The 25,758-nt window shown below is 41.4% G+C and overlaps 1 protein-coding gene across 3 annotated transcripts in view; it reads left to right on the top strand.

The window, feature by feature from the left end:
* The window catches only part of MYO16 (myosin XVI), a 405,915-nt gene that overhangs the window by 126,922 nt on the left and 253,235 nt on the right, over positions 1-25,758 (top strand). For all 3 annotated transcript variants that reach the window (XM_054807394.1, XM_054807387.1, XM_054807380.1), the window contains 2 exons: positions 4,885-4,955; positions 10,985-11,128. In XM_054807394.1, coding sequence (XP_054663369.1) covers positions 4,885-4,955; positions 10,985-11,128 — 215 coding nt within the window. The remainder of the gene's footprint in view (positions 1-4,884; positions 4,956-10,984; positions 11,129-25,758) is intronic.

Genomic DNA, 25,758 nt, shown 5'->3' with positions numbered 1-25,758 from the left:
CATTAGCCAGTTGCTGTAACAGCTAAAAAAGTTAAAACTCCAAGCAAGCCAAGACAAGCCCTGATAAAATAAGCCTTACAGCCCTAGTCCCACATGTGAAGTTAGTGCAAGACCTGTGGCTGGTAATAGGCCTGGCAATACTGTCTTCCCTGGATTACAAGGCTGCATAATAAATAGTAATCCAGTCAATGCAACCAATGGAGTGTGGAAAGCTATTCAGCTCACCAGAATCATTTAGTTAAAATTGTAACATCAGACATATGTAAAAAGCTACCTTGAGTATTATCTTTCTTTACTGCTGAGACTTTATAACTTCAATGCTTTCTAAACCACCTTTATTAGATATGAAATTAGGTGTGAAATTTTGCTCTAAGTAGTTGATAATTTTACGTGTCAAATCTAAAAGACATCAGAGAATGGATGGACCTGTTTATGCACACAAAGGAAAGGCTTGAGATTGTACTGAAAATTTTACTCTTGATTTTTTTTTTCAAGTAAATGTCCGCTTCCTGCCTTAAAGCCTGTTTTCAGTCTCCTTTTCTGGAGACTTCTCTTCCATGAAAGGTTCCAAATAAAACAAGTTTTAAAAGAAAATATTGCGGAAACTTCCTTAAAAATTGCATTAATTAAGACATATATAGCATTTCTGGAATACAGTTCTCTATGACATTCTGTCCTCATTAGGGCAACTAATCCCAAATTACTAGCAGTAAATAGAATAGTTCTATCAAAAGCAAAAAATGAACATAAGGTGAAGATTTTCTTACTGGCTAGTAAAGTCTTAAGTGAATGACCTAAGTGAGTTGCATGGTAGGGAGAAGGACTTTGCTTCTGTGATCTTCTTTTCTTTATTTTCTTCTTTATTGTGTTTTGCAGGAACGATGAATTCAAGGAAAGAGAAATGTTTTATACGTGTCTTTATATGCAGATGAATGTAGCACATAATTCTGATTCAGAACAAAGACTCTTGCCCAGTTGAAAGGAGAGTTTGCATGTCTTGCCATGGTAGTCTTTGTGACATGAATTTCCTGAAGCACTGATTAAGCTACATGCAATAATGAGGATAAATAAACCAGACAAAGAAAAGAATAACTGAGCTTACGCTAATTTTTTGTATATGTGGCTTGATCATTTGTTTATGGTCACAGTTATTTAATATTCTACTTTAAGATCAGAGTTTATGTATTAATTCTTTATGCTGTAATCTTGGTATGCATATCTGCTGGGGGGGAAACAGCAAGGCAAAACCATTTATTCTTATGAATTTCAATCTCAGATCTAGAAATGGTCTGTCATTTTTTGGCTTCAACAGCAAAGTGTTGCTAAATGGATCTGGAAAGGCATTTCTTAATTTTGCAAATCTTCTCTAAGAGCCCAGTCTTTGGGGGTTTGATAGAAGGAAGACACTCAATAAATTGTCCATATTTTCTATACCCAAGTAGCCACAGGCTCTTTCTGTCATTTGGTTACTATTTTATGCTCTGAATGAAATTCTTGTGGAATATTTTTAGAAATGCAGTTTCCCAGCCCTCTGACCTTCCCATGTGTCCTGTTACTGCCAAATGAGAGAGGTCTTCATCCTCTGTCTTTGCTTAGAAGAACCTACCCAAAAGCCAGTTTTGGTGATCCCAAAACTCTTAATGATTGAGTTCATACCAATGACCCATAAAGAAGCTGCATTTTATTTTTGCTGGCATTACTTTGTGCCATTAGAATCAGTTTCCAGAGGCAGAAGTAGCCAGAGGTAAATGATGTGTAAGTCCTTTTGCAAATGGGAGAACAGAGCCTTTTTGTTGACTCCTTAATCAGCTTATCCCATCTTGTAGAAAGAGAGACTAAGGATGTTATTTCATTATCAGCCTTAGTCAATGTCAGACTTCTGCCACCAAAATGCAGTGTGCTTTCTTTGCCTCCACATGATGTGTGCATTTGCATCCTCTGTGCTGGTGCTTATGGACCTGTGCAGTCAGCCACACTGATAGGGTCGAAAACGAACCCTGCCAGGAGAGAGAGAAGAAAAAAGAAACTTACTGGACTTACTGGTCCAGTTGAATGTGCAGCTGCTTAGGTGAGGGGAGCTGGCACAAAGGAAGAGTGGGCCATGCAGTGGATAACATGCCTTCCCCCTTTTGACAGCAGGGCAGTCTGTGAGAATACACCATAAAGATGGCATTTTCAAAGAGTCATATACTCTTACTAATCTCATCAGGTAAAGCCTCCTTGAGAACAGAATCATGGCAGTTTAAAAATTCCTGTAAATCACATTTTTAAGGGCTATCTGCCTTAATTCCCGTATTTGCAAATGAGACTATCATTGCAGGTAGAACCAAGCCATAGTTCACATTTTTAGCCTGCACACAGAATCCATAAGAAAGAATGCCACATAAAACCACTGCATTAAGTGTCTAGGAGACTTAAATGGGTGGAATTTACTTTTTTCCCCTGAAAAGTAGGAATGGAGGAAGGGGAACAACTTGAAGTGTTAATTTGTTCCCGTGAAATCCTGATGGGATTGGCAGAATGAAATTACTTTCAGAGCCTTAAGAAATATTCTGTGAGATGGAATTTGTATTTTCTGGCCTGCTAAAGAAATGGCATAACACAGGAACATTGAAAATGTTAACTCTTAAGGAGGATGTAGTTGCATACTTATTTAAGGAGAGAGGATTTACAGTAAAGTCTTTACTCACTAAAACCTGAGGTAGCGGAAGCACCTCCATATGTGGTCAGTAATTTAGGTATTAAAAGAAGGAAGGCACTTAGTTCTGAACCATTATTTTTAATAGTATCTGTCTGGATGAGGACAATTGTGAACTTTAGTATTGGATTTGTGGATCTGAGAGCAGAAAGAAATACTTTGCTTTTTGTCGTTCAGCCATTTTTCCCAAGGTTGTAAAAAATTGTAAAAATTTCTCCACCCTCCTGCTCTGCTTCAGTGCTTTACATCTTGCTTGGCAGTTGTTGTACAGTTCATTTATTCCACGTGACTTAATATTCCACTTCCATTTTTGACAGACACACAGGGGACGATAGTGACTTCTAATAGTAGTTAGCTTTCAAAGTGGCATTTACCAGAACATAAAAGTCTTTTACAGTTATGCAAATTAAGTGAAACAAAACCTTTGGTGAGGAGAAATAGGTACCATGGAAATATTTGTAAAGTATGAATTTATACAATGGTTTGGAATGATGTTTGATTTTCAAAGTTTAAAAAAGAGCAAAAGATTAAATGGATTTGTATAACTATTAAAATATTTGTCCAATATACCAGTGTGTTTACTATGTGTGAAATAGTTAGTAATGATGATGCCAAGTCTTTTCTGGTCTTTCACATTAATTTTACAGGCTTGCCATCATTTAGCCAAATTTTCTTTCTTAGGCTGAATTTTTCCAGGGCACCTGGTCAAAAATCATTCAACATATTCAGAAAACATTGCTTGTGTAAATTGACAGTATCTGAAAAGAAGACTGACCCCTTTCAAATAGGTCGACTGAATGTTTGAATGCTGTAAGAAGTTTAAAGGTACAGTGAAAATGTAGTTACAAGATATTCTAGAAAGAAAACACATACAAAAATGTGTGGATCAGGAGGAGATGGTGTACAGGAGTCTCTTGACAGATTCAGAGAAATTAGAAAAGCCTTGAGACAAATTTACATTCCTCCTGTAGGACAGACACTGCAGTGGAACAGATTTCTGGGTTGTGGTTTTGCTGGCGTTTATAAGTCTGTTTTCATTTCAAAGGGTTTCGATCATAGAATCATGGAATCACAGAATAGAATCATAGAATGGGTTGGAAGGGACCTCAAAGATCATCTAGTTCCAACCCCCCTGCCACGGGCAGGGACACCCTGCAGTAGACCAGGTTGCCCAAAGCCTCATCCAACCTGGCCTTGAACACTTCCAGGGAGGGGGCATCCACAGCTTCTCTGGGCAACCTGTTCCGGTGCCTCACCACCCTCACAGTAAAGAATTTCTTCCTTGTATCTAATCTAAATCAACCCTCCTTCAGCTTAAACCCATTACCCCTTGTCCTGTCACTACACTCCCTGATAAACAGTCCCTCTCCAGCTTTCCTGTAGGCCCCTTCAGGCACTGGAAGGCCACAATTAGATCTCCCCGGAGCCTTCTCTTCTCCAGGCTGAACAATCCCAACTCTCTCAGTCTGTCCTCATAGGAGAGGTGCTCCAGCCCTCTGATCAGCTTCACGGCCCTCCTCTGGACTCGCTCTCTGTCTTTTTTATGTTGGGGACCAACAGAGCTGGACACAGCTGTGTCCAGAGCTGGACACAGTACTTGATACATGTAACTGGGAGTGGAGTTTGACTCCAAATATCACTTTAAGAGTTATGCCGCGGCAGTGATCTGACAATGCACTGGAAAGGTTAAATTGAGTGCAGATCATTTAGCTTTGGTAGGATGATTAATTTCGAGTGATATAAGTTATGAACACTAGTTTCAATTATTTACAGAAAAAGCCAACAAATCTCATGGGAAGTCTTCAAAGTAAAATAAAACCAGTTGACTGTGATTTTGCTCCGAAATGAACTAATCAGGTGACTGTTGACCTTGAGACAGGGTCTCTCCTCCAGCTCTCTCCTCCCCCCTCCTATGTACAGAACTGACATCCTCATCTGTCCGCTTGAGAAGTCCTTGATACTGTTCATATTTAACATCATTATCAAGGGTCCTTTGCTTCCAGGCTTAGCCATTAAAATAGATGAGATGGGAAATGCTGACATGATAGTTTTGCAAATGTTATCTGAGAGGTTTGCATATATTATTAAATCTCTTAATGAAGATGATGAAGAATCAGCCTATTAACAGCTCAGAATTAGGTATATTGCTGCATTAATTCCTGTTCCTCTTTTCTTTGGTATTTCAGTGCTACGGCTATTGAAGGATGGTGCTGACCCTCATACGCTTGTTTCCTCAGGAGGCTCCTTGCTCCATCTGGTAAGAGTGATTGAAGATTAGTGTTAGTGACTGTGGATAAAGATGGTGGGATACTGAGTAGCAGATTGGGCATATTAACAAAAAAGAAAGACTTAGCAATAATTTTTTATCTACACTGCCCTCCGTGGTGATTATGATTGCATCCAGCTATGCGTGTGAAATAAATGGTCGTTTTCAAATTGCTTACGAAAGGATGGATCATGTCATAGGAATGGTAACTAGCAAAGAGGAATTAAATGTTTTATTTATAAATTATCTGTGCAGTAAGAAAGAACAAAGGAAATACCGCTTGATTCTGAAGACAGAATTATATCGTTCAGAGATTCACAGATCCTATATGAAAAACACTATGATGTAACATTTTTCCTTTTGTTTTTTTGCATATTTTCTTGCACCAATTTCCTATATGTTGATATTTAACACATTATGTGCATTTAGTTTATCATTATTTGCATAGCAATTTAGATTAAGTAGCTGGAAGATAAAAGGAAAACAGTTTGTGTACAATGACCAAAAGAGAAGCAAGATGTGGAGGAAAGGCTGACAAGCAGACAGAAAGGAAATACTGCAGAGGTAAAATTTTGGCTTTACTGAAGCCAATGGCAAAACTCATCATAAATTCCCGTCTTATGACCCTTTACTTTGGTCTGTGATGTTTCAACTGCATACATGCTTTCTGTTCATGAAACTATTTTAAGATATTTGGATCCAACTTCCTTGCACAATGCTGCTGAAATAAATGTGACTTCACAAGTGCAGGGACGTAACAGATATAGTGAAAAGTCTGCTGGAAGAGTGTTTAATTTTAGAACAGTTGAATTAAGTTTCTCATAGTATGTACACAAAATAGAGTGATTTCTTGATTAAAAAAAAAAAAAGATCCTGTAATATTACTGGATTCCAGCACACTTGAGACTGTGCCTTTGCAAGATGTAATGTTTCTGTTGTGTAATTAATCTGTGTTTTCCATCTTCCATGGCCGTGCTACTTACCAAGAACTTTGGGAAATAGAGGCCTAGGTAAGGGGAGGGTGCAGTAATGAGTTGAAACAGAGAAATTTAAGTTCTGTTTTTCTCTCCTCCAGCTATTTGTCTGCTGCAAAGGTGCTCAATCACTATTTAAAAATGCAGCCCATACGAGATGTTATCTTTGGGATTCCCAAAACTGAGGCATCCCAAATCGTATCCTGTGCTGAAAGCCCTAGGAGACAATCAATGTGGCTGATGTGACATCTGTCTCACTGGCATTTTAAAATAGAAGAAAGAAAGATCCATCTTTAGGGATTTTAGGTTGCTTTGTCTAGTTCAGCTGATGCACAGTTTTTAACTGCAGATAAAATCTGCAGTTGAACTGTGTCTTTTTACATTTCTTGATCTTCTGCATTATGCCCTAATTCACTGTCACATTCAGTACCTCTCCACTGCTGCCTGCTGCTTCACAGGTACACATATGCTTCAAAAGTAGCTTCCTGCAGTAAGATATTTGCCATAGAGAACTGTGTGTAACCTACTGCCTCAGTTTAGTCAGAGTTACTTGTAAGTACTCATAATTCATCTACAGGAAAATGCTGGTCCTGTTGGAGATGATAGGGTAAAACCTCATTTCAGTGAAACGTGGATTTGACTCTGATTTGGGAGCAGTACAGATAGGAAAGGAGAGTCATAGTACAGGGAAACAGTTAAGCCAAGTTTATTTCCCTGCAAGAACTCAAAATAGAAATTTAGCATACATCTTTTTTGTATTTTTAAAGCCTGCTCAGATCTCAATGTGTTGGGTTTGCATGGCAAGGTTTTGGTAGCAGGGAGGGCTACAGGGGTGGCTTCTGTGAGAAGCTGCTAGAAGCTCCCCCTGTGTCTGATAGAGCCAATGCCAGCCGGCTCCAAGACGGGCCCGCCGCTGGCCAAGGCCAAGCCAATCAGCGCCTCTGTGATAACATATTTAAGAAGGAAAAAAACACTTAGAGAGAAAGAGCTTTTGCAGCTGGAGAGAGGACTGAGAACATGTAAGAAACTCTGCAGACACCAAGGTCAGTGCAGAAGGAGGGGCAGGAGGAGCTCCAGGCGCTGGAGCAGAGATCCCCCTGCAGCCCGTGGTGAAGACCATGGTGAAGCAGGCTGTCCCCCTGCAGCCCATGGAGGAAGGATGAGGGGGTGTAGAGATTCCACCTGCAGCCCGTAGAGGACCCCATACCGGAGCAGGTGGAGGCACCCGAAGGAGGCTGTGGCCCGTGGGAAGCCCACGCTGGAGCAAGATCCTGGCAGGATCTTTGGACCCGTGAAGAGAGGAGCCCAGGCTGGAGCAGGTTTGCTGGCAGGACTTGTGACCCTGTGGGGGACCCCACGCTGGAGCAGTTTGCTCCTGAAGGTCTGCACCCAGTGGGAGAGACTCACGTTGGAGAAGTTCGTGAAGGACTGTAGCCCGTGGGAGAGACTCACGCTGCAGAAGTTCGTGAAGGACTGTCTCCCGTGAGAGGGACTCCATGCTGGAGTAGGGGAACAATGAGAGGAGTCCTCCCCCTGAGGATGAAGAAGCAGCAGAAACACCATGTGCTGAACTTACGGTAACCCCCATTCCCCCTGTGCTGCTGGCAGGGAGGAAGTAGAAATCAGGAGTGAGGTTGAGCCCGGGAAGATGGGAGGGATGGGGGGGAGGTGTTTTAAGATTTGATTTTATTTCTCATTCCTCTACTCTGTTTTGCCTAGTAATAAATTAGATGAATTCCCTCTCTCAGTTCAGTCTGTTTTGCTCATGACAATAATTAGTGAGTGATCTCTCCCTGTCCTTATCTCGACCCACAAGATTTTCATTGTACTTTTTCTCCCCTGTCTGGTGAAGGAGGGGAGTGAGAGAGCGGCTCTGGTGGGCACCTGGCCCCCAGCCAGGGTCAACCCACCACACCCTTCTAACTACTCGTTTTAGCACTATAATGCTATGTAAGCTGCTTTCTCCAAAGGGGAGCCTGATCAGTGTTTATTCTTTCCAGTTGTAGGGTAAATGTTTTATTCCAGAATGAATAGAAAATATATTTATCTTCACATTTTACTTAAAATCTGATTCATGATATAATTCCTTTTTCTTTTTCCATTTCTGTTAATTTCAAAAATGTGATATATTTCTAAAAACAATCAAATGTGACACTTCATAAAGATTCTGTTGCTATCTCTGTAGATAGTATCCTAGTTTGCTTGAATCTCAGGGAAGACATGGGTGCTTCAGTGTCATATGAATTCATGCATGCAATCACCCAACACACCCTAGTAACAAAGTATATGAATGCCAGTTTTCTCCTGGAACTTTGAGATTGTCCAATTGCTTCACAAAATCCATTAAACAAGAATCAAGGAACAGAAGCAAATAAATTGCTGCTACAAATCTAGGCTGTTTTCAAACTGGTAACTAATCACAAAAGGCTCTGTATCTATTATTGATACACAAAATGGCTCAGTGACATTTGTCATTTGTTTTATGTGGAAGCCTTCCAGAAAATTTTTTACTTAACAATGCCCTGAAAATGTGATTGGTATGAGATTATGTTGATCTGTATTATAAAATGTCTTATGTCTTATTTGTTAAAATTTGAACATTGAACAGCTCAATTATACAAAGTTGTACTACTGATACAATGAATAATACTGATATAACAAAACAAAACTATCCGTTTCTAGAGCTGTCAGATAAGTTGCAAGCTAAAGGAAATACATCAGAACTTAATTTCTGTTCTATCATTTAATGGTCAGTATGTTTGGAAATCATTTAAAGCAGGACTACTTTTTAGCCTCATAGAGTTTATTTTTCGTTTTCTGAGTTACCTGTATTCACAGTCACAGTAGTACATGCAGCTCCTAAATTCAGTTGAATGTCTCAGCTCTGTCTTGACTTTAGAGTGGAATCCAGTTAAGCATTTTTCCTTCTTTCCCTTTCCTCCAGTGTCCTGGCTTCCATGCCAAATTAATACAGATCAGCAAATTGGATGCCATGGTGTGGTTCCACATGTGATGCAGAGATAACAACATCATTATTTAACTCACTTGCAAATTATCTGCAGATTTCACTGTATTTGTACTCTCAGTATATAGGTGTGCTTTTTGGGAGAGGGAAATATTCCACAGCTTTAAATATTGGAAGAGGCATAGATATTAAGGATTATATTGAAAGCATCTAATTATCTAATCAGAGAATTACTCTCACTGTAGTCTCTCTCCAGTGGGGAAAGAGAGAGGATCCTTCTTTAAAGAGTTACTGAGATTGTATGTTAGGCCAGAGTTAGGATCTCAATTTAGATGCTGTGATTGTCTTTTAAAGTATATAAGTACATCCATAAAAAGTCACAGATGTGAGAGAGGAGTAAGCTCAAAACAATGGTGTGGTGGGTTGACCCTGGCTGGAGGCCAGGTGCCCACCAGAGCCACTCTCTCACTCCCCTCATTCACCAGACAGGGGAGAAAAGGCATAACGAAATGCTTGTGGGTTGAGATAAGGACAGGGAGAGATCACTCACTAATTGTTGTCACGAGCAAAACAGACCAAACTTAGAGAGGGAATTCATCTAATTTATTACTAGGCAAAACAGAGTAGAGGAATGAGAAATAAAATCAAATCTTAAAACACCTCCCCCCAACCCTCCCATCTTCCCGGGCTCAACTTCACTCCCGGCTTCAACCACCTCCCCCCTCAGCGGCACAGGGGCACAGGGAATGGGGGTTACGGTCAGTTCATCTCACGGTGTTTCTGCCGCTTCTTCATCCTCAAGGGGAGGACTCCTCTCATTGTTCCCCTGCTCCAGCATGGAGTCCCTCTCACGGGGTGCAGACCTTCAGGAGCAAACTGCTCCAGCGTGGGGTCCCCCACGGGGTCACAAGTCCTGCCAGCAAACCTGCTCTGGTGTGGGCTCCTCTCTTCACGGGTCCACCGGTCCGGCCAAGAACTTGCTCCAGCGTGGGCTTCCCACGGGCCACAGCCTCCTTCAGGTGCCTCCACCTGCTCTGGCGTGGGGTCCTCCACGGGCTGCAGGTGGAATCTCTACACCCCCTCATCCTTCCTCCATGGGCTGCAGGGGACAGCCTGCTTCACCATGGTCTTCACCACGGGCTGCAGGGGGATCTCTGCTCCGGCGCCTGGAGCACCTCCTGCCCCTCCATCTGCACTGACCTGGGTGTCTGCAGAGTTTCTTACATCTTCTCACTCCTCTCTCCAGCTGCAAAAGCTCTCTCTCTTTAAGTGTTTTTCTTCTTCTTAAATATGTTATCACAGAGGCGCTGATTGGCTTGGCCTTGGCCAGCGGCGGGCCCGTCTTGGAGCCGGCTGGCATTGGCTCTATCAGACACAGGGGGAGCTTCTAACAGCTCCTCACAGAAGCCACCCCTGTAGCCCCCCCGCTACCAAAACCTTGCCACGCAAACCCAACACAAATGGCCAAGCCAGTTTCTTCTTCTCTGCAAAATTAGTGATCTCTATTATCAAAATAAAACAAAGTACAGAAACATACACGTGTGCAAACTCCCTCGCACCCTTAGTGTGCAGAGTATTTATCTGTCAGAGACACTTGAATAGGAATCAGTATAGGTAGTAGATTGGAAATAGGAGTGAGTATGGAGAGGTGTGTATTATTGCTATGAACTGCATAAAAGGCAGAAGTTCATATACATGTGGACATATATATGTGTGGGTGTACATATACTTAGATGCCACTACTCATGACGTGATCATCACGCACTGATGCCTGTGCACTGATTTGGAATGACAATATTGAACTGTAAGAAAGCCTCATCTTTACTGTAGATTTCAGCAGATTTCATATAGTGCTTTTTCACAGGCAATAAGGGATTCTGTGAATCATGCATATGGAATTTGTAGTCTCCACAAAACTATTTCTATAGGTTCATCAGCTGTTGTCCTCTACAAACACAGCAGTTTAACTACAGTGCATCATCTGCTCATTTTAAATGTTAAATGGAGCAAAAATTGTATGTAATAAATTCAGTTGTACACTGAGTAAAACACCATCCCTAATATGCTTTTCTTTCTTCTAGTGTGCTCGCTACGATAATGCATTTGCTGCAGAAATTCTAATTGACAGAGGAGTAAATGTAAATCATCAAGATGAGGATTTTTGGACATCAATGCATGTAGCCTGTGCATGTGATAATCCCGATATTGTCCTGCTACTGCTACTAGTAAGTAAAACATTCCAATGCATTTTGTGCTTGAAAAGTAAATAGAATGTAACACCACAAAGTCTGAAACTGCTGTATGAATGCAAGATATTGCTACTAATCAGATCAGTGAAAGCATATATTGTGTCTGTTTGTTTCTTGACATTGTTTTGGTGCTCAGGATTTGTAGAAGGCATAGAGTGAAGCATTTTTTAGGTCTTCAATGAGAATACACTATAAACATCAATGTCAAGTCTCTCTTATCTCTTCTGTGTGGTCAGGAGCTTATACCTCTGATAAACACTCAGTCCCAAATGGGATATTTGGATAATTTCTTTTCTCTTTTCCTTGTCTCTTTCTGTTAACGGTTGAGTTCACAGACAATCTTATCAAAGATTCCTTCTTAGAAGCAAATATTCACTCAATTACACTCAGTATTTATAAAGAAATGTTGGTGGACATGGCCAAAATGAGGCCAATTTATTATTTATATAAACAACTTTGACTTTTTGAAGCAGAGTTTACCCAATATAGTAATAGATATGGCATTCAGCCTTTGTAGAGAACAGCTTTGTTCATGTTGTGCTTCCATTCCTAGGATCACAGCCACTAGTTTTACACCAGAATATTAATGAAGCTCTTTCTCCCAGTTCATTTTATATTGCTCTTTAATAAAAACAGTAGCGCAGAAACAGTTCAGTCTGACTTTTTAAAAATCTATTTGTATAATTTTAAAATTTGTATGTTTTTAATAGGTCATTGCAAGTAGATCAGCATTTTTTAGCATACTTACAATGGTATTTCAATGTTAGAGATAAAATGAAGGGATAAATGTTTTTAAAGACTGTATACTTGATAATAGCTTTTATGAAATCACTTTGGGAGATTGTCTAGTCCAATCCCCTTGCTCAGAGCAGAGCCTGCTACAGCAGTTTGCCCAGGAGCATATTTCCAAGGACAGAAAGTTCACAAACTTGCTGGGCAACCTGCATAGAAAAAAAAAAGGGGGTTTATTAGGTTTAAATAGAATTTCCTGTGTTTCAGTTTGTGCCTATTGTCTTTTGTCCTTTCACTGAGCACCACTGCGAAGAGTCTGGCTCCATCTTCTTTACTCCTCTCATTAGGTATTTACACACATTGGTAAGACCTGCCTGAGCCTTCTCTTCTCAAGGCTGTAAAGTCCCAGCTGCCTCAACCTTTCCTTGTATGACAGATGCTCCAGTCCCTTCATCATCTTTGTAGCCCCTTTGCAGGACTCACTTCACTATGTCCATGTCTTTCTTTTACTGAGGAGTCTGCAACTGATGCCTCACCAGTGATGGGTTGTCACCAATGCATAGGCCTGCTGGCAATGCAGTCCACAAACTCTATGGCCCTCTTTGCTGCAAGGGCACATTGTTGGCTCATGCTCAACTTGTGTCCTCCAGGTCCTAGTGTCAGATGTATTTTGTGTGGGAAGCTGTCTAGCTAGACAGTAGGAAATACTAAAGAAAAAGAGAATAGCCTATAGACTAACTATAATGTAATACCATGTCTCTGAAAGAAGTACTGTCTAACTTTCTGTAAATGGCATGGGCTTCTCCAAAACCTTTGTTTGGAACCTGGAGTTGCTTTTACTCTGTCCTATGGTTGCTTCTTCCAATGTGTAACTTTGGTTTTAACATTGATCTGTACCAGATCTTCTTTGGTAATCTCGTAGGATTCTGTTGGCCTCTGAGGCTACACTTGCTCTAGAAAACCAGAAAGAGTCTTCCTGGGTGCTGGAATGCAATCAACTGTACTAGCAAACTGTTAGAATGTCCTCTGGCATGCCTGTGGAATGTGCCATCTAAATTCCTTTCAGACAATTCCCCAGCATGGTTTTGAAGCTGAGAAGTCCCAGGGACCCGTTTGTATCCAGCTGTCACATTGTAGATGCTAAGAGCCTTTACTGGACTAAACAAGGTCTCTTCCATGCCAGCTGGTTTCAATGCCTAGAGTTTTCCCAGGTCCATTTGGTTCAATAGTAGAGACACATACAGCCTTTGTCATGCTTAGAATGTCTGTTTTCTCAGCTTTTCTATTACAAGTATAGTTATGTCCAGTAAATGTACAATGCTGCATGTATAAATCTGTTTTTCCATCCTGAGTGCTTAAAATAATATTGCTTACCTAACCACAGTCATAAGATATGTTTGGTAAGAGTATCCCATTCCAAGCATTGTCAGTACTATTGGCAAATAAAGGATAACATTTCCAGAAGGTGATAATTTATCTCTTTTATTGCCTTGATCTCTTCAATGTATATACTTTTGAAGCCTATGTATCCTTTGGATTCTGTGTGTATTCTTAAACTGATAAACAAATTAGAACAGAGAAGCTCATCTATAAAAACTCTTGTATTGTGGAAAACTCTTGTAATCTAGGGAGTTTTCAGAAATACTGTGCTGTTGTTGACATTAATAGGAACCATTGGGGATATACAAGACACCTCTAAAAATTTCCCTGCCTGTTTTTGCAAGAAGCCCAATCTAATAAAAACTCCTTAAGTATTTTTACCCAGGTTATATCTAAAACTATTTTTCAGCCCCCCATCACTTGAATGTTGTTTGATTTAGTTCCTGTTGGGTTTTTTTTGTTTGTTTGGTTGGTTTTTTTACAAGCTGTCTTCTGAAAGTTCTAAGTATCTTCTGATAACTTGGGATAAATAAGTCATCTGATATATTAAAGTTTCAGCAAACAGGGGTACATCCATATGGACTTTTGCAGGTAGTGTTTGAATTGTCTATATTATTTGCAATAACTCCTGATAAATTTGCCCACATTTTAGGCAGTTAGCACTTTTTTAAGGCAGAATTTCCCTGACTATATAAATAATAACTTTATGCTCTCCCTTCTGGAGTAGGAATAATAAATAGTGTATTGTGGCAGAGAAAGGGAAATATTCTTAGGTAAGCAATAGGTTTTGAACCATGACATTAATGCTATCTTTAATAACATTTGACAAAGTGAAGATGGAAATTGAGGTTGGAGGGAAGTATTTTTCACAACTCTGAAATGTCTTTGTGTGAGCATTTGATATTAGGAATTACTTTGCCTTGAGGTTAGAGTGTTTCATGGGCCATGTCTAATGTGTAGCATGAGCCTGGATAATGCTAATATGAGCTACAGGCAGCTTCTGTTATGCCACAGCTTTTAGTCAGAAGAGGAAATAACACTTCATGTACCCTCATGAAGTACTTTTAAATAAATATTTCTTCTGGATTGACTTTACAACATAGACAATGCCATATTATCTGTTGTAAAGATGTGAGCTAAAAGCTAACAGCATGGTCCTTCAATTGAGACCTGCGCAAATTCTGATTCTTGGAAAACTGTCATAGAGGCCAGTGGAGATTTCCTCAGTGAGGACTTCGAAATGTTTCTTGAAGGGAAAATAGAAAAAAAAGGAATATAGGGTATATGTAGATCCCAGAAGGCTATTAATGAAGACTTAATTAAGCATACCCAGTTTCTGATTTTATCCCACTTTTGGTGGTCTTCATGTTTCTCTGGCTGAGACAAGACTTGTCATTCATCAGCTTAGCTGTGGTAACTCACTATTTCTGTCCTCTGGTAGATAGCAAAGACAAAGGTAAAGCTTGTTAGCTGAAATGTCTTTCACTGAGAGCTAGGAGGGGCTGTAGCTGTTTGTAATGTGATAATCTGCTATCGTGTCCTGTTGGAAGACTATTGGAATTGTAGGCATATTTTTGGAATAAATGCAGAATGAAATGCTTGAAGCTATTTCTTTCCATCCCAACATTTTAGGTGGTATAGCTTTCCAGGGACATATTTATGTCTTCTCCATTTTGTAGCTGTCAGCAGGGGAGGAGAGGGAGGCATTGGACGGTACAGTCAGGAAATATATCCCATATCTGCTAAATAGTCAGCCAGTGAAGAACTTGCCCCCGAGGCAGCTGCTAGCGCATGAGGAAATGTAGAGATCAAAGGTAATCCATAGAGGTCTGGTTGCCATACATGCAAATGAGGTGGTAAAGGTCAGATTCATCAATCGTGGCCTGACCACATCAGTGTTGGGCGTTTTCCCCTTGGGATAGGGGACGTTGCTGTGGATGTTGTATGAAGGCGGCTCCTGTAGCAGGTTGAGGAGAGTTCTGAAGCGTCTTTCATTTCAGAACAAAGATGCATAGACTTGTATACGTTTGTGCCCACATGAAACCTCCAAGAGAGTATGAAAAGCAACCAGATTTATGAAAAGTATCTGCTCTGTCTTGCCTCCCTGTGTTTTGAAGGCTCTGACAGCAGCTCAGTCAGGTAGGGGTTCCTTGTGTTCCTTTTCCATCATCTCTGGACACATTGCAACATTGTATTTTGCATTAATTTCCTGTAGTTGTTTTTATATTGAATTGAAACACTAGCTAACATTTGTGACCTAATATACAAAGTGCTTTGTCCTATTGAAAATGCTACCTGAGTTACAGAATGTCCAAGCACCCATACTTGGATACTGCTCATGCTTGGTTAGCTGGAGGGAAGTGTTTAGTCCACTTTAAATGGCTGTAGCTTTAAACTGGTACCCATGGCTTGCAGTCTGGTTGTTTGTCCACAACATGCATTTTCTTGCTTCAAATACTTCTAATTGGTACATGAGTGGTTAACCATCACTTTTCTTGTCTACTATTCAAACTACCATCTGATATAGTAACATTAATACTGTTGCAGTTTAGTAAATTCACCTTAGCTACACAGGCAGTAGGGTATACAGATAAAAATACCACTTTGTAGAACCTTGCTTTTTCTTTTTGTCATTTTTCTTCAGTCTGACAGTATTATTTATTATCATGAATTCTCTGCTCTAAGAATCAGCACTGGATCATTAAGAAGGCAAAGGAGGTCAAGCTGTTCAGCTGCCCCACCTCTTCCCCTCTCCATGTGGTGGCAGAAAATACCTGGATTTTTATTTTGGAAAACATTTGGGGTTGGGGGGAAACTTAAGACATACACTAGTGATAATAACCAGCAGATCTGTGTAATTTGGAGTCCTTAGCATCAGAGCGTTTCCAGAAAATAAAAATTCCTGGAGGTAAAAGAGAGTTAGACCCACTGGAAAAAATAATGCCCCCAGTTTCAGCTGGAGCAGGTCAGGGCAAGTATGCCAAGAGGTGGACTACATGCACAAAGATGGGGAAATCTGGATCAGCTTCACTGTAATTCTCTTGATCCCCAGAGAAAGAGGATGAAGGAATGACAAGATAATGAAAATCAACATCTGGCTTTTGATCTTCAGTAAACATATTTCTGTGCTATGAAGAAGATGTTCTGGGGATGTTCTACCATGGGGGGATATTTATAGAAGGTGAGGTTCGTTCTTTATGCCAGGTGGCCTCTGCTTGAATCAGTGACACAATTGCCCTGGGAATCGCTCTTATGGAGTAACTAGGGAATATGAGGAAAACCATTAGTTAAATTAGAGAAGTGAAAAGCTGCCTGGTAGTCAAGAACTTGGTAACAACAAGACAACAGACGAGCTATTAAGAGAGAAACTATGGGCCTGGGAGTTACTGAGGTTTCTTTAGGATTGGTCCTACGATGCTGTTTCATTTAGAGTTTTCAGTGATAACCTTGGGAGGAAAAATAGGCGTATGATAATGAAATATGCTGATGACAAAGCTGCGATGCTTTATCAATTTGGGTGAGGATTAGAATGTAGTGCAGAAAGAATAGGGTATCTTTGAAGAATTCGGTAGTAAAAATGGGTTGAAATTTAAGTGTACAAAATACAAGGTCATGTTCTGAGTTGAGTAACAGGCATTTCTGTGACACGCTTGGGAATCATCAGTTGGAAATAAGGAAAATGACCTCGGAGCTTTAGTCAAGTGTAAGATGATTATATGCTACAAACATGTAGCTGCCAGTAGGGAAAACAGATTCTTGGATTTGTCAGAATGAAGATGTTTCCAGTAGAAAGGGAAAAGTGGTGTTGCCACTGTACAAGGAATGACAGCCTACAGTTAACTGTATACAGACATGTTTGAGAATGGTAAATTGTACCAAGGAAAACTGCAAAGATAAACAGGGCAATAGAAAGGCTATCTTATGAGAAGGGGCTGAAAACAATATGTTTAACTTAAAAAGAACCAAAAGATCAAAACAGAGAGGTTGTAAAAATTTCTGTAAATGTATCAGGATAGAGGAGGACTTAGAAAGAGCTGTTAAAGCCTGAAGTTACTACTGGCATGAAAACAAATTATTATTATAAAATGTCCAGGAATAAACTTAAGACAGAAATTAAACTGACTTTTCTCAATGTTAGGAGACATAGGTTGGAAAACAGCATTCCATGCAGGAGTAATAGGGGACAAACTGCCTCCCTTTCCCCCCCACCCTCCCCCAATTGGCTTTAAAATTGATCTTAAAGTTATGAATGATATTATATGTTACGTGTTTACCTGCATTATCGAAGTAGTGCCTCAGGAGATCCATTCTAGTACTGCATTCCTACATAACATCTGTTCACAGGGCTGTGTAGATATAATTATCCTGGTTGTGTCCTTAAAATAATAAAGTAACATGTGGAGCATATTAAAAACTATACTTTTGTGAACAACAGCAAATAAAGTTATGCGATGGATATTTGATGCCTGTCAGATTATGGCTAAATTTCTATGGCCTGAAAACAGGCAGAAGAAAAGTTCACTTAAGAAGATAATTCAGAAGGAGAAGTTAGACATAACTAGTTAGTTAACTACCAGGAAGACATTAGTATTTTTCAAGTATTAGAAATATATATATGTTTTTAATATACTGTTTTCAGATATTTGAAAATAAAATGTGTAACAGGCAAGTAGTATGAAATCAAGGGAAAAAATAATAAAGGGCTTTTTTCTCAAGAAAAGAAACCCCAAGGCCACAAAAGATCACATGTATAGTCACTGGTAGTAAGTTGAGAATGATATTTAGATCTGTAATTAATTGTGTGCCTCAACAGTATTTGTAAGAGAAACTGCAGACTGACTCATAAACCTGAATATTATCTTAATAAGGGGTATGAAAAGGCTGACATGTGAGAAATATGCCAGTAAAGGAGTTTGATTAATCAGGGAACTAATTAAAAGGATTAAAAAAGAAGATAAAAATACTGTAAGACAATCTTTTGGTGACATTTGCTTGAAATTCAACAGTTGCTTGAAACTGAACAGTTCCTCATTCTTACTGGCTTCCAGGTTTTGCCAGGAGCTATACATATATAAGAAATATTTAGAAATGAGAAAATTTTAATTTATGAGGTCTAGTGCAGTGGTCTTCAAAGTGGATGCACACCCCAGGAGGTGTGCAAGATGATTCCTTGGGGGTGTTAGAACTTCTATTTTTATTTGTTTTCATCTAAAAAATAAGAGAGAAGTTAAGCTTTAGTAACAGTTAATATACATTTTGATGCTGGCACTGTCACTCCATCCGTAGGTCAGAAGGTCCCATGTTATGAAAAGTAGGCGAGGTGTCCTGAGGGAAGAGCGGGTGCTCCACAATGCAGAGGTGTTGGCAGGGCTGCTGTCAGTCACTCATCCGCCTGCAGTGTATAGTGATGTGTTGCAGTTTGTGTATGCCTGGTTATGTGGATTTACGAGGTATATTATTTAGTTTTAACTAAACTAACTCTCACAAAATGGACAAGTGGCTTAAAAAGATTCCTGAAAAGAAACCGCAGATTGAAGGTAATAAGGCTAATAATGACAGCAAAAATGAACAGGAAAATGGCGGAGCAAATATTTTTCTTAGTCCTAGTGTGAGCTCTTCATTACGAGGTAAAAACCTGCCCGTCTAATTAGATCTAATCAGCGATGTTTCAAGTCACGCAATATTCCTTACGGTATATTACAAAATCTCACTAAACTTAATGATAAATCTTCAGAAGCCTCTTTTGAGGCTTCTTAACAGCAAAAGACAAAAAGCCAATACCACTGGGGACACACTTGTTCTTCCCGCCGCGGTAAAAGCGGATGAAATAATACATGGAAAACAATATGGTGACAAACTCTAAAACACACTCATTTGTCAGCAAATACAGTTGGAAGATGTGTAGAAAACATCACTGAAGATTTGAAGAAGCAAGTACTAGAACAAAATACACAGTGTGGGAGGTTTGCTATGCAGTTGGCTGAAAGTACAGGTGTTTCTAACATGTCCATTTCTGAGCTGATGGTATTTGCTAGATTCTGTTTCAGTAATGAAATACACGAAGAAATACTTTCTTGTGAGCCACTAAAAGAAAGATGTGCCAAAGGAGATATAATGACTTTAATAAAAAAAAAAAAAATATATGGAAAAACTGTGCGAGTGTAACCATTGATGGAGCAGCTGCTCTGACTGGAGTAAGAAAGGATTCTGGGGTGCGATTACAGAGCTGGCACCACACCTGAAATTCTCTGCATCATTCATAGGCAAGCTATTGCAGCCAGGAAGTTGGACCTAGAAGTGCACAAGGTGCTATGGGACATCATCAATTTGGTTAATTTTATAACAACAAGACCTTTAAATATTAGAACCTTGACAATACTTTGTGACGAGTGATCGTGAAGTTCTTTTATTCTGCACAGAGGTTCACTGGTTATCTTGTGGCAAAGAGCTTAACAGAGTTGTTGAACTCATCTCTGAGTTCTGCATTTTTCTTTTACAGAAAGACAAATGTTCCAAATTTGCTGAACTTTTCTGTGGTGAAAAGTCACTGTCAATAGTATGCTACCTAACAGATTTTTTTTTTTTTTTGAAAAATAAGCACACTTACTCTCTCCTTTTAAAGTAAAGCTGATGGTTGAACAGTGAGTAGAAAAGTAACTGCTTTTCAAAAGAAGCTCACGCTATGGGGAGAACATTTTGAAGAGAGATGTTTGGAAATGTTTCCATTGTGATATGATTTTTTTGCCAAAAATGATGCATATATAAAAACTCTCGTATCTGTACACTGAAAAAACTCAGAAATAGAATTTCCTAACCTGTTTAAAAATGTTCCAAAGAGTTTCAGTGGGTCTTGAACCCATTTGTTAATAACAAAAATGCAGCACCTTCTGATTAGTTTGCAAGAGCGAGTGATTGACATCAGGGAAGATGGAAATTTCCTAGCCAAATTCCAATTAAAAACCTTGTTTAATTGGTAGATGGGGTTGAAAAACTAGTATCATGATTTAGTAAGCACCACCAACAATGCACATCTTCCATTTGGATCTGTATATCATAGAATCATAGAATGGTTTGGGTTATAAGGGACCTCAAAGATCATCTAGTTCTATCCCTGCTGCTGCGGGCAGGGACACCCTCCACTAGACCACGTTGCCCAAAGCCCCATCCAACCTGGTCTTAAACACTTCCAGGGATGGGGCCTCCACGACCTCTCTGGGCAACCTGTTCCAGTACCTCACCACTCTCACAGTAAAGAATTTCTTTCTAACATCTAATCTAAATCGACCCTCCTTCAGCTTAAACCCATTACCCCTTGTCCTGTCACTACACTCCCTGATAAACAGTCCCTCCCCAGCTTTCCTGTAGGCCCCTTCAGGTACTGGAAGGCTGCTATAAGGTCTCCCCGGAGCCTTCTTTTCTCCAGGCTGAACAATCCCAACTCTCTCAGCCTGTCCTCATAGGAGAGGTGCTCCAGCCCTCTGATCAGCTTCATGGCCCTCCTCTGGACTCTCTCCAACAGCTCCATGTCTCTCCTGTACTGGGGCCCCCAGAGCTGGATGCAGTACTCCAGGTGGGGTCTCACAAGAGCGGAGTAGAGGGGCAGGATCACCTCCCTCGACCTGCTGGTCGCACCTCTTTTGATGCAGCCCAGGACACGGTTGGCTTTCTGAGCTGCAAGCGCACACTGCCAGCTCATGTTGAGCTTCTCATCAATAAATACCCCCAAGTCCTTCTCCTCAGGGCTGCTCTCAATCCATTCTCTACCCAGCCTGTAGTTGTGCTTGGGATTGTGCTGACCCATGTGCAGGACCTTGCACTTCGGAACTTCATGCAGTTCACATGGGCCCACCTCTCCAGCCTGTCAAGGTCCCTCTGGATGGCATCCTTTCCCTCCAGCTGGTCAACCACACCACACAACTTGGTGTCGTTGGCAAACTTGCTGAGGGTGCGCTCCATCCTATTGTCCATGTCGCTGACAAAGATGTTAAACAATGCCGGTCCCAGTACCGACCCCTGAGGAACGCCACTCATCACCGTTCTCCACTTGGACATTGAGCCATTGACCACAACTCTTTGAGTGCGACCATCCAGCCAATTCCTTATCCACCAAGAGGTCCATCCATCGAATCCATGTCTCTCCAATTTAGAGACAAGGATGTCGTGCGGGACAGTGTCAAATGCCTTGACAAGTCCAGGTAGATGATTTCAGTTGCCCTTCCCTTATCCACCATTGGGCTGTCATCCTGTGGTGGGTTGAGCCTGGCTGGGGGCCAGGTGCCCACCAGAGCCGCTCTCTCACTCCCCTCATTCACTAAACAGGGGAGAAAAGGCATAACGAAATGCTTGCAGGTCGAGATAAGGACAGGGAGAGATCACTCACTAATTATCGGCAGGAGCAAAACAGACCAAACTTAGAGAGGGAATTCATCTAATTTATTACTAGGCAAAACAGAGTAGAGGAATGAGAAAATAAAATCAACTCTTAAAACACTTCCCCCCACCCCTCCCATCTTCCCGGGTTCAACTTCACTCCCGGCTTCAACCTTCCCCCCCCTCAGCGGCACAGGGGGACGGGGAGTGGGGGTTACGGTCAGTTCATCTCACGGTGTTTCTGCTGCTTCTTCCTCCTGAGGGGGAGGACTCCTCTCATCGTTCCCCTGCTCCAGCATGGAGTCCCTCTTACGGGGTGCAGACCTTCAGGAGCAAACTGCTCCAGCGTGGGGTCCCCCACAGGGTCACAAGTCCTGCCAGCAAACCTGCCCTGGCGTGGGCTCCCCTCTTCATGGGTCCACCGGTCCGGCCAAGAACTTGCTCCAGCGTGGGCTTCCCATGGGCCGCAGCCTCCTTCAGGTGCCTCCACCTGCTCCGGCGTGGGGTCCTCCACGGGCTGCAGGTGGAATCGCTACACCCCCTCATCCTTCCTCCATGGGCTGCAGGGGGACAGCCTGCTTCACCATGGTCTTCACCACGGGCTGCAGGGGGATCTCTGCTCCGGCGCCTGGAGCTCCTCCTCCCCCTCCATCTGCACTGACCTTGGTGTCTGCAGAGTTTCTTACATCTTCTCAGTCCTCTCTCCGGCTGCAAAAGCTCTCTCTCCAAGTGTTTTTCTTCTTCTTAAATATGTTATCACAGAGGCGCTGATTGGCTTGGCCTTGGCCAGCGGCGGGCCCGTCTTAGAGCCGGCTGGCATTGGCTCTATCAGACACAGGGGGAGCTTCTAGCAGCTTCTCACAGAAGCCACCCCTGTAGCCCCCCCCGCCACCAAAACCCTGCCACGCAAACCCAACACACACCCCATCATAGAAGGCCACCAAGTCTGTCAGGCTCGATTTGCCCTTAGTGAAGCCGTGTTGGCTGTCACCAATCACCTCCTTATTTTCCATGTGCCTTAGCATAGTTTCCAGGAGGGTCTGTTCCATAATCTTGCCAGGCACAGAGTTGAGACTGACCGGCCTGTAGTTCCCTGGGTCTTCCTTTTTACCCTTCTTAAAAATGGGAGTTATGTTTCCCCTTTTGCAGTCGGTGGGAACTTCGCCGGACTGCCAGGACTTCTCAAATATGATGGCGAGTGGCCTGACCACTTCATCCGCCAGTTCCCTCAGGACCTGTGGATGCATCTCATCAGGTCCCATGGACTTGTGCACCTTCAGCTTCCTTAGATATTCTCGAACCTGATCTTCTCCTACAGTGGGCGGTTCTGCATTCTCCCAGTCCCTGCCTTCTGTGACCTGGGCAGTGTGGCTCAAGCAGTTGCCAGTGAAGACTGAGGCAAAGAAGTCATTGAGTACCTCAGCCTTCTCCATATCCTGGGTCACCAGGCCACCCGTTTCATTCTGGAGGGGACCCACGTATTTCCTCGTCCTCCTTTTCTCACTAACATACCTATAGAAGCTTTTCTTGTTGTCCTTGACGTCCCTGGCCAGACTAATTTCTATCAGGGCTTTGGCTTTCCTAACCAGCTCCCTGGCTGCTCGGACAGTTTCTCTGTATTCCTCCCAGGCTACCTGCCCTTGCTTCCACCCTCTGTAGGCTTCCTTTTTGTGTTTGACTTTGCCCAGGAGCTCCTTGTTCATCCACGGGGGGCCTCTTGGTGTTTTTGCCTGACTTCCTCTTTGTTGGGATGCATCACTCCTGAGCTTGGAGGAGGTGACCCTTGAATATTAGCCAGCTGTCTTGGGCCCCTCTTCCTTCCAGGGCTTTGTCCCATGGTATTCTAGCAAGCAGATCCCTGAAGAGGCCAGAGTCTGCTCTCCTGAAGTCCAGGGTAGTGAGCTTGCTGTGCACCCTCCTCGCTGTCCTGAGGATCCTGAATTCCACCATTTCGTGGTCTCTGCAGCCAAGGCCACCCTTGAGCTTGACATCCCCTACCAGGCCCTCCTTATTGGTGAGAATAAGGTCCAGCATGGCACCTCTCCTCGTGGGCTCCTCTATCACTTGGAGGAGAAAGTTGTTATTGACACATTCCAGGAACTTCATGGATTGCTTGTGCTCAGCTGCGTTGTCCCTCCAACAGATGTCAGGGTGGTTGATAGCTCTTTGTGAGCTATCTTTTCCAGCTATAATAGACATTAAAACCAAGTGTTGAAGTAAACTGAACTTAGAAACAGACCTTTGAATAACCACAGCATAAAGTGTTAGAGCAAAAATTTTAAAAATAATGAATCATATTCAATCACATTGTTCTTATTAAAAATATTAATATTAATAATAATAGACCAAATTGGGGTTTGTACCATTAATACATAAAAATTATTTTAAAAATTCTTTATTTCTTATTTATCTCTTCCTTTTTTAATTTCTATTTTTGTGTATGTTTTATAATGTACATCATATATTAGTGCAGTGGTACATGTATGTAATTTATAAACAAATATAAATATATCGGGGGTGCATGCTCACAAATTTTTTACTGATGGGATGCACAATAAGAATAGTTTGGAGGTCACCGATCTAGTGATTAGAACAGCAGCCTGGGATGTGAAAGACCTACATTAGTATTGTGTAAAGTATGTCTGTACTAACTGAGGCATTACTATCAACCTAGCATGAAGGTCAGCTAGCTGCATATCTGCTAGAATATGTTTCTTTCTGTCTCTCTTGAAGTCTAGGAAAGGAAAGTCTACAAGGAAAGAGATGATTTTGGCAGCTCAGTGGGTTGAACAGCTTGTTTGCAACGATTTTTAGTGTGCCATTGGTGTTAGATCTAATGGAGCAGGACATATGTGTGTACTGCGTTTCCTCTTATGAGGACATTTACCTACCTAGATCTATGTCCCCCACACACACACATCCCCCGGTAGTAAGGAAAAGTTACATTTGCCTTTTTATTTAGGCACTCCTGAAAACTATGAAGTGTTCAACAGAGATGAGAGTCCTTCAGTTCCTTCTTTCTTCTTTCCGTAATTTGTCATGTCATTCACCACAACCGTAATAAGCCAGAATCATAGATCTTGTCTTCTGAGATCTCTTGTCATCACTCTTTTCTTGAGGCTAAGAAAAAAGAGTGTCTCTCAGAAAATGACTGAACCTTGCAGCATCTCCAAATTTCTGGTAAAACAGAACTATGGCAAGGATGGTAGGTGTGATTCCCAGACTTTAAAGGAGTCTTGTCAGCTGCTGTCTTCTGAAAAAAAAGGAGAGAAGGATATTCTTTCAGGTAAGTTGATACTATGTTATTTATTTGGATAGAGCTGTCCTGCAATGCTAAAAAAACCACCAAACCAACACCCTCCCCCTTCAATCTTATATGGCTTTTTGTGTGTTTTCATTTGGGAAACATTGGAGTGAAATATCACTATGGCATAGTTTGTAATGCATAATTTAGAAGGGCTTGGGAGCATGAACCTATGAAAAAAGAACCATCAAATGAATCTTCATGAATTCTTGAGTTTCTGACTGAGCTAGTAGGGGAAAATGCAGCACCGATACCATTTATCAAAAATTCAAGGGCAACTTGTCTTGATATGCCACCATAAAGATTGATGTGTAAAGTCATTGAAAAGAAAACTGCTGCAGGAAAAACTGGCTTACATATTGAAAACAGATGGTTTAGGTAAATTATACCAGTGCAGGGTTCATGGAGGTAATAAATGAGGGGACATGAGGGTCAGGAAAAGGCTTGTGTTTGCACATGTTTTTGAAGATTTTTCAATTAGAATAGGAAAGGTAGAGAAAAACATTGCTTCCCAAATCTGGAATAATTGGTGTAGACTATGTGCGAAAAAGTAGGTAATTCAGTTCAGTGCAGAACAATGTAAGATAATGAGACTGGGATGCATAATGAAGTGTAGGAGTTAAAGACGTGAACTGAAAAATAGTGGAAAGTTGGCTGTAGTTTTTGTTTTGGTTTTGGTAGTGAGCTTAAGCAAGATGTGGTTGCTGTCTGCAAAGATGAAAGGCTAAAAGGATGTTGGAAAAAGTGTATAAAAGCTGGAATATGAAAGAAGGGGGGAAGGCTTTTTATATGATTTCTGAATAACAGCTACATCTTCAGC

Source organism: Grus americana, chromosome 1, assembly GCF_028858705.1.
Source record: "Grus americana isolate bGruAme1 chromosome 1, bGruAme1.mat, whole genome shotgun sequence".
NCBI classification, from domain to species: Eukaryota; Metazoa; Chordata; class Aves; order Gruiformes; family Gruidae; genus Grus; species Grus americana.
Note: the sequence above shows the minus strand (reverse complement) of the source record. Positions and strands in the feature narration are given on the sequence as shown.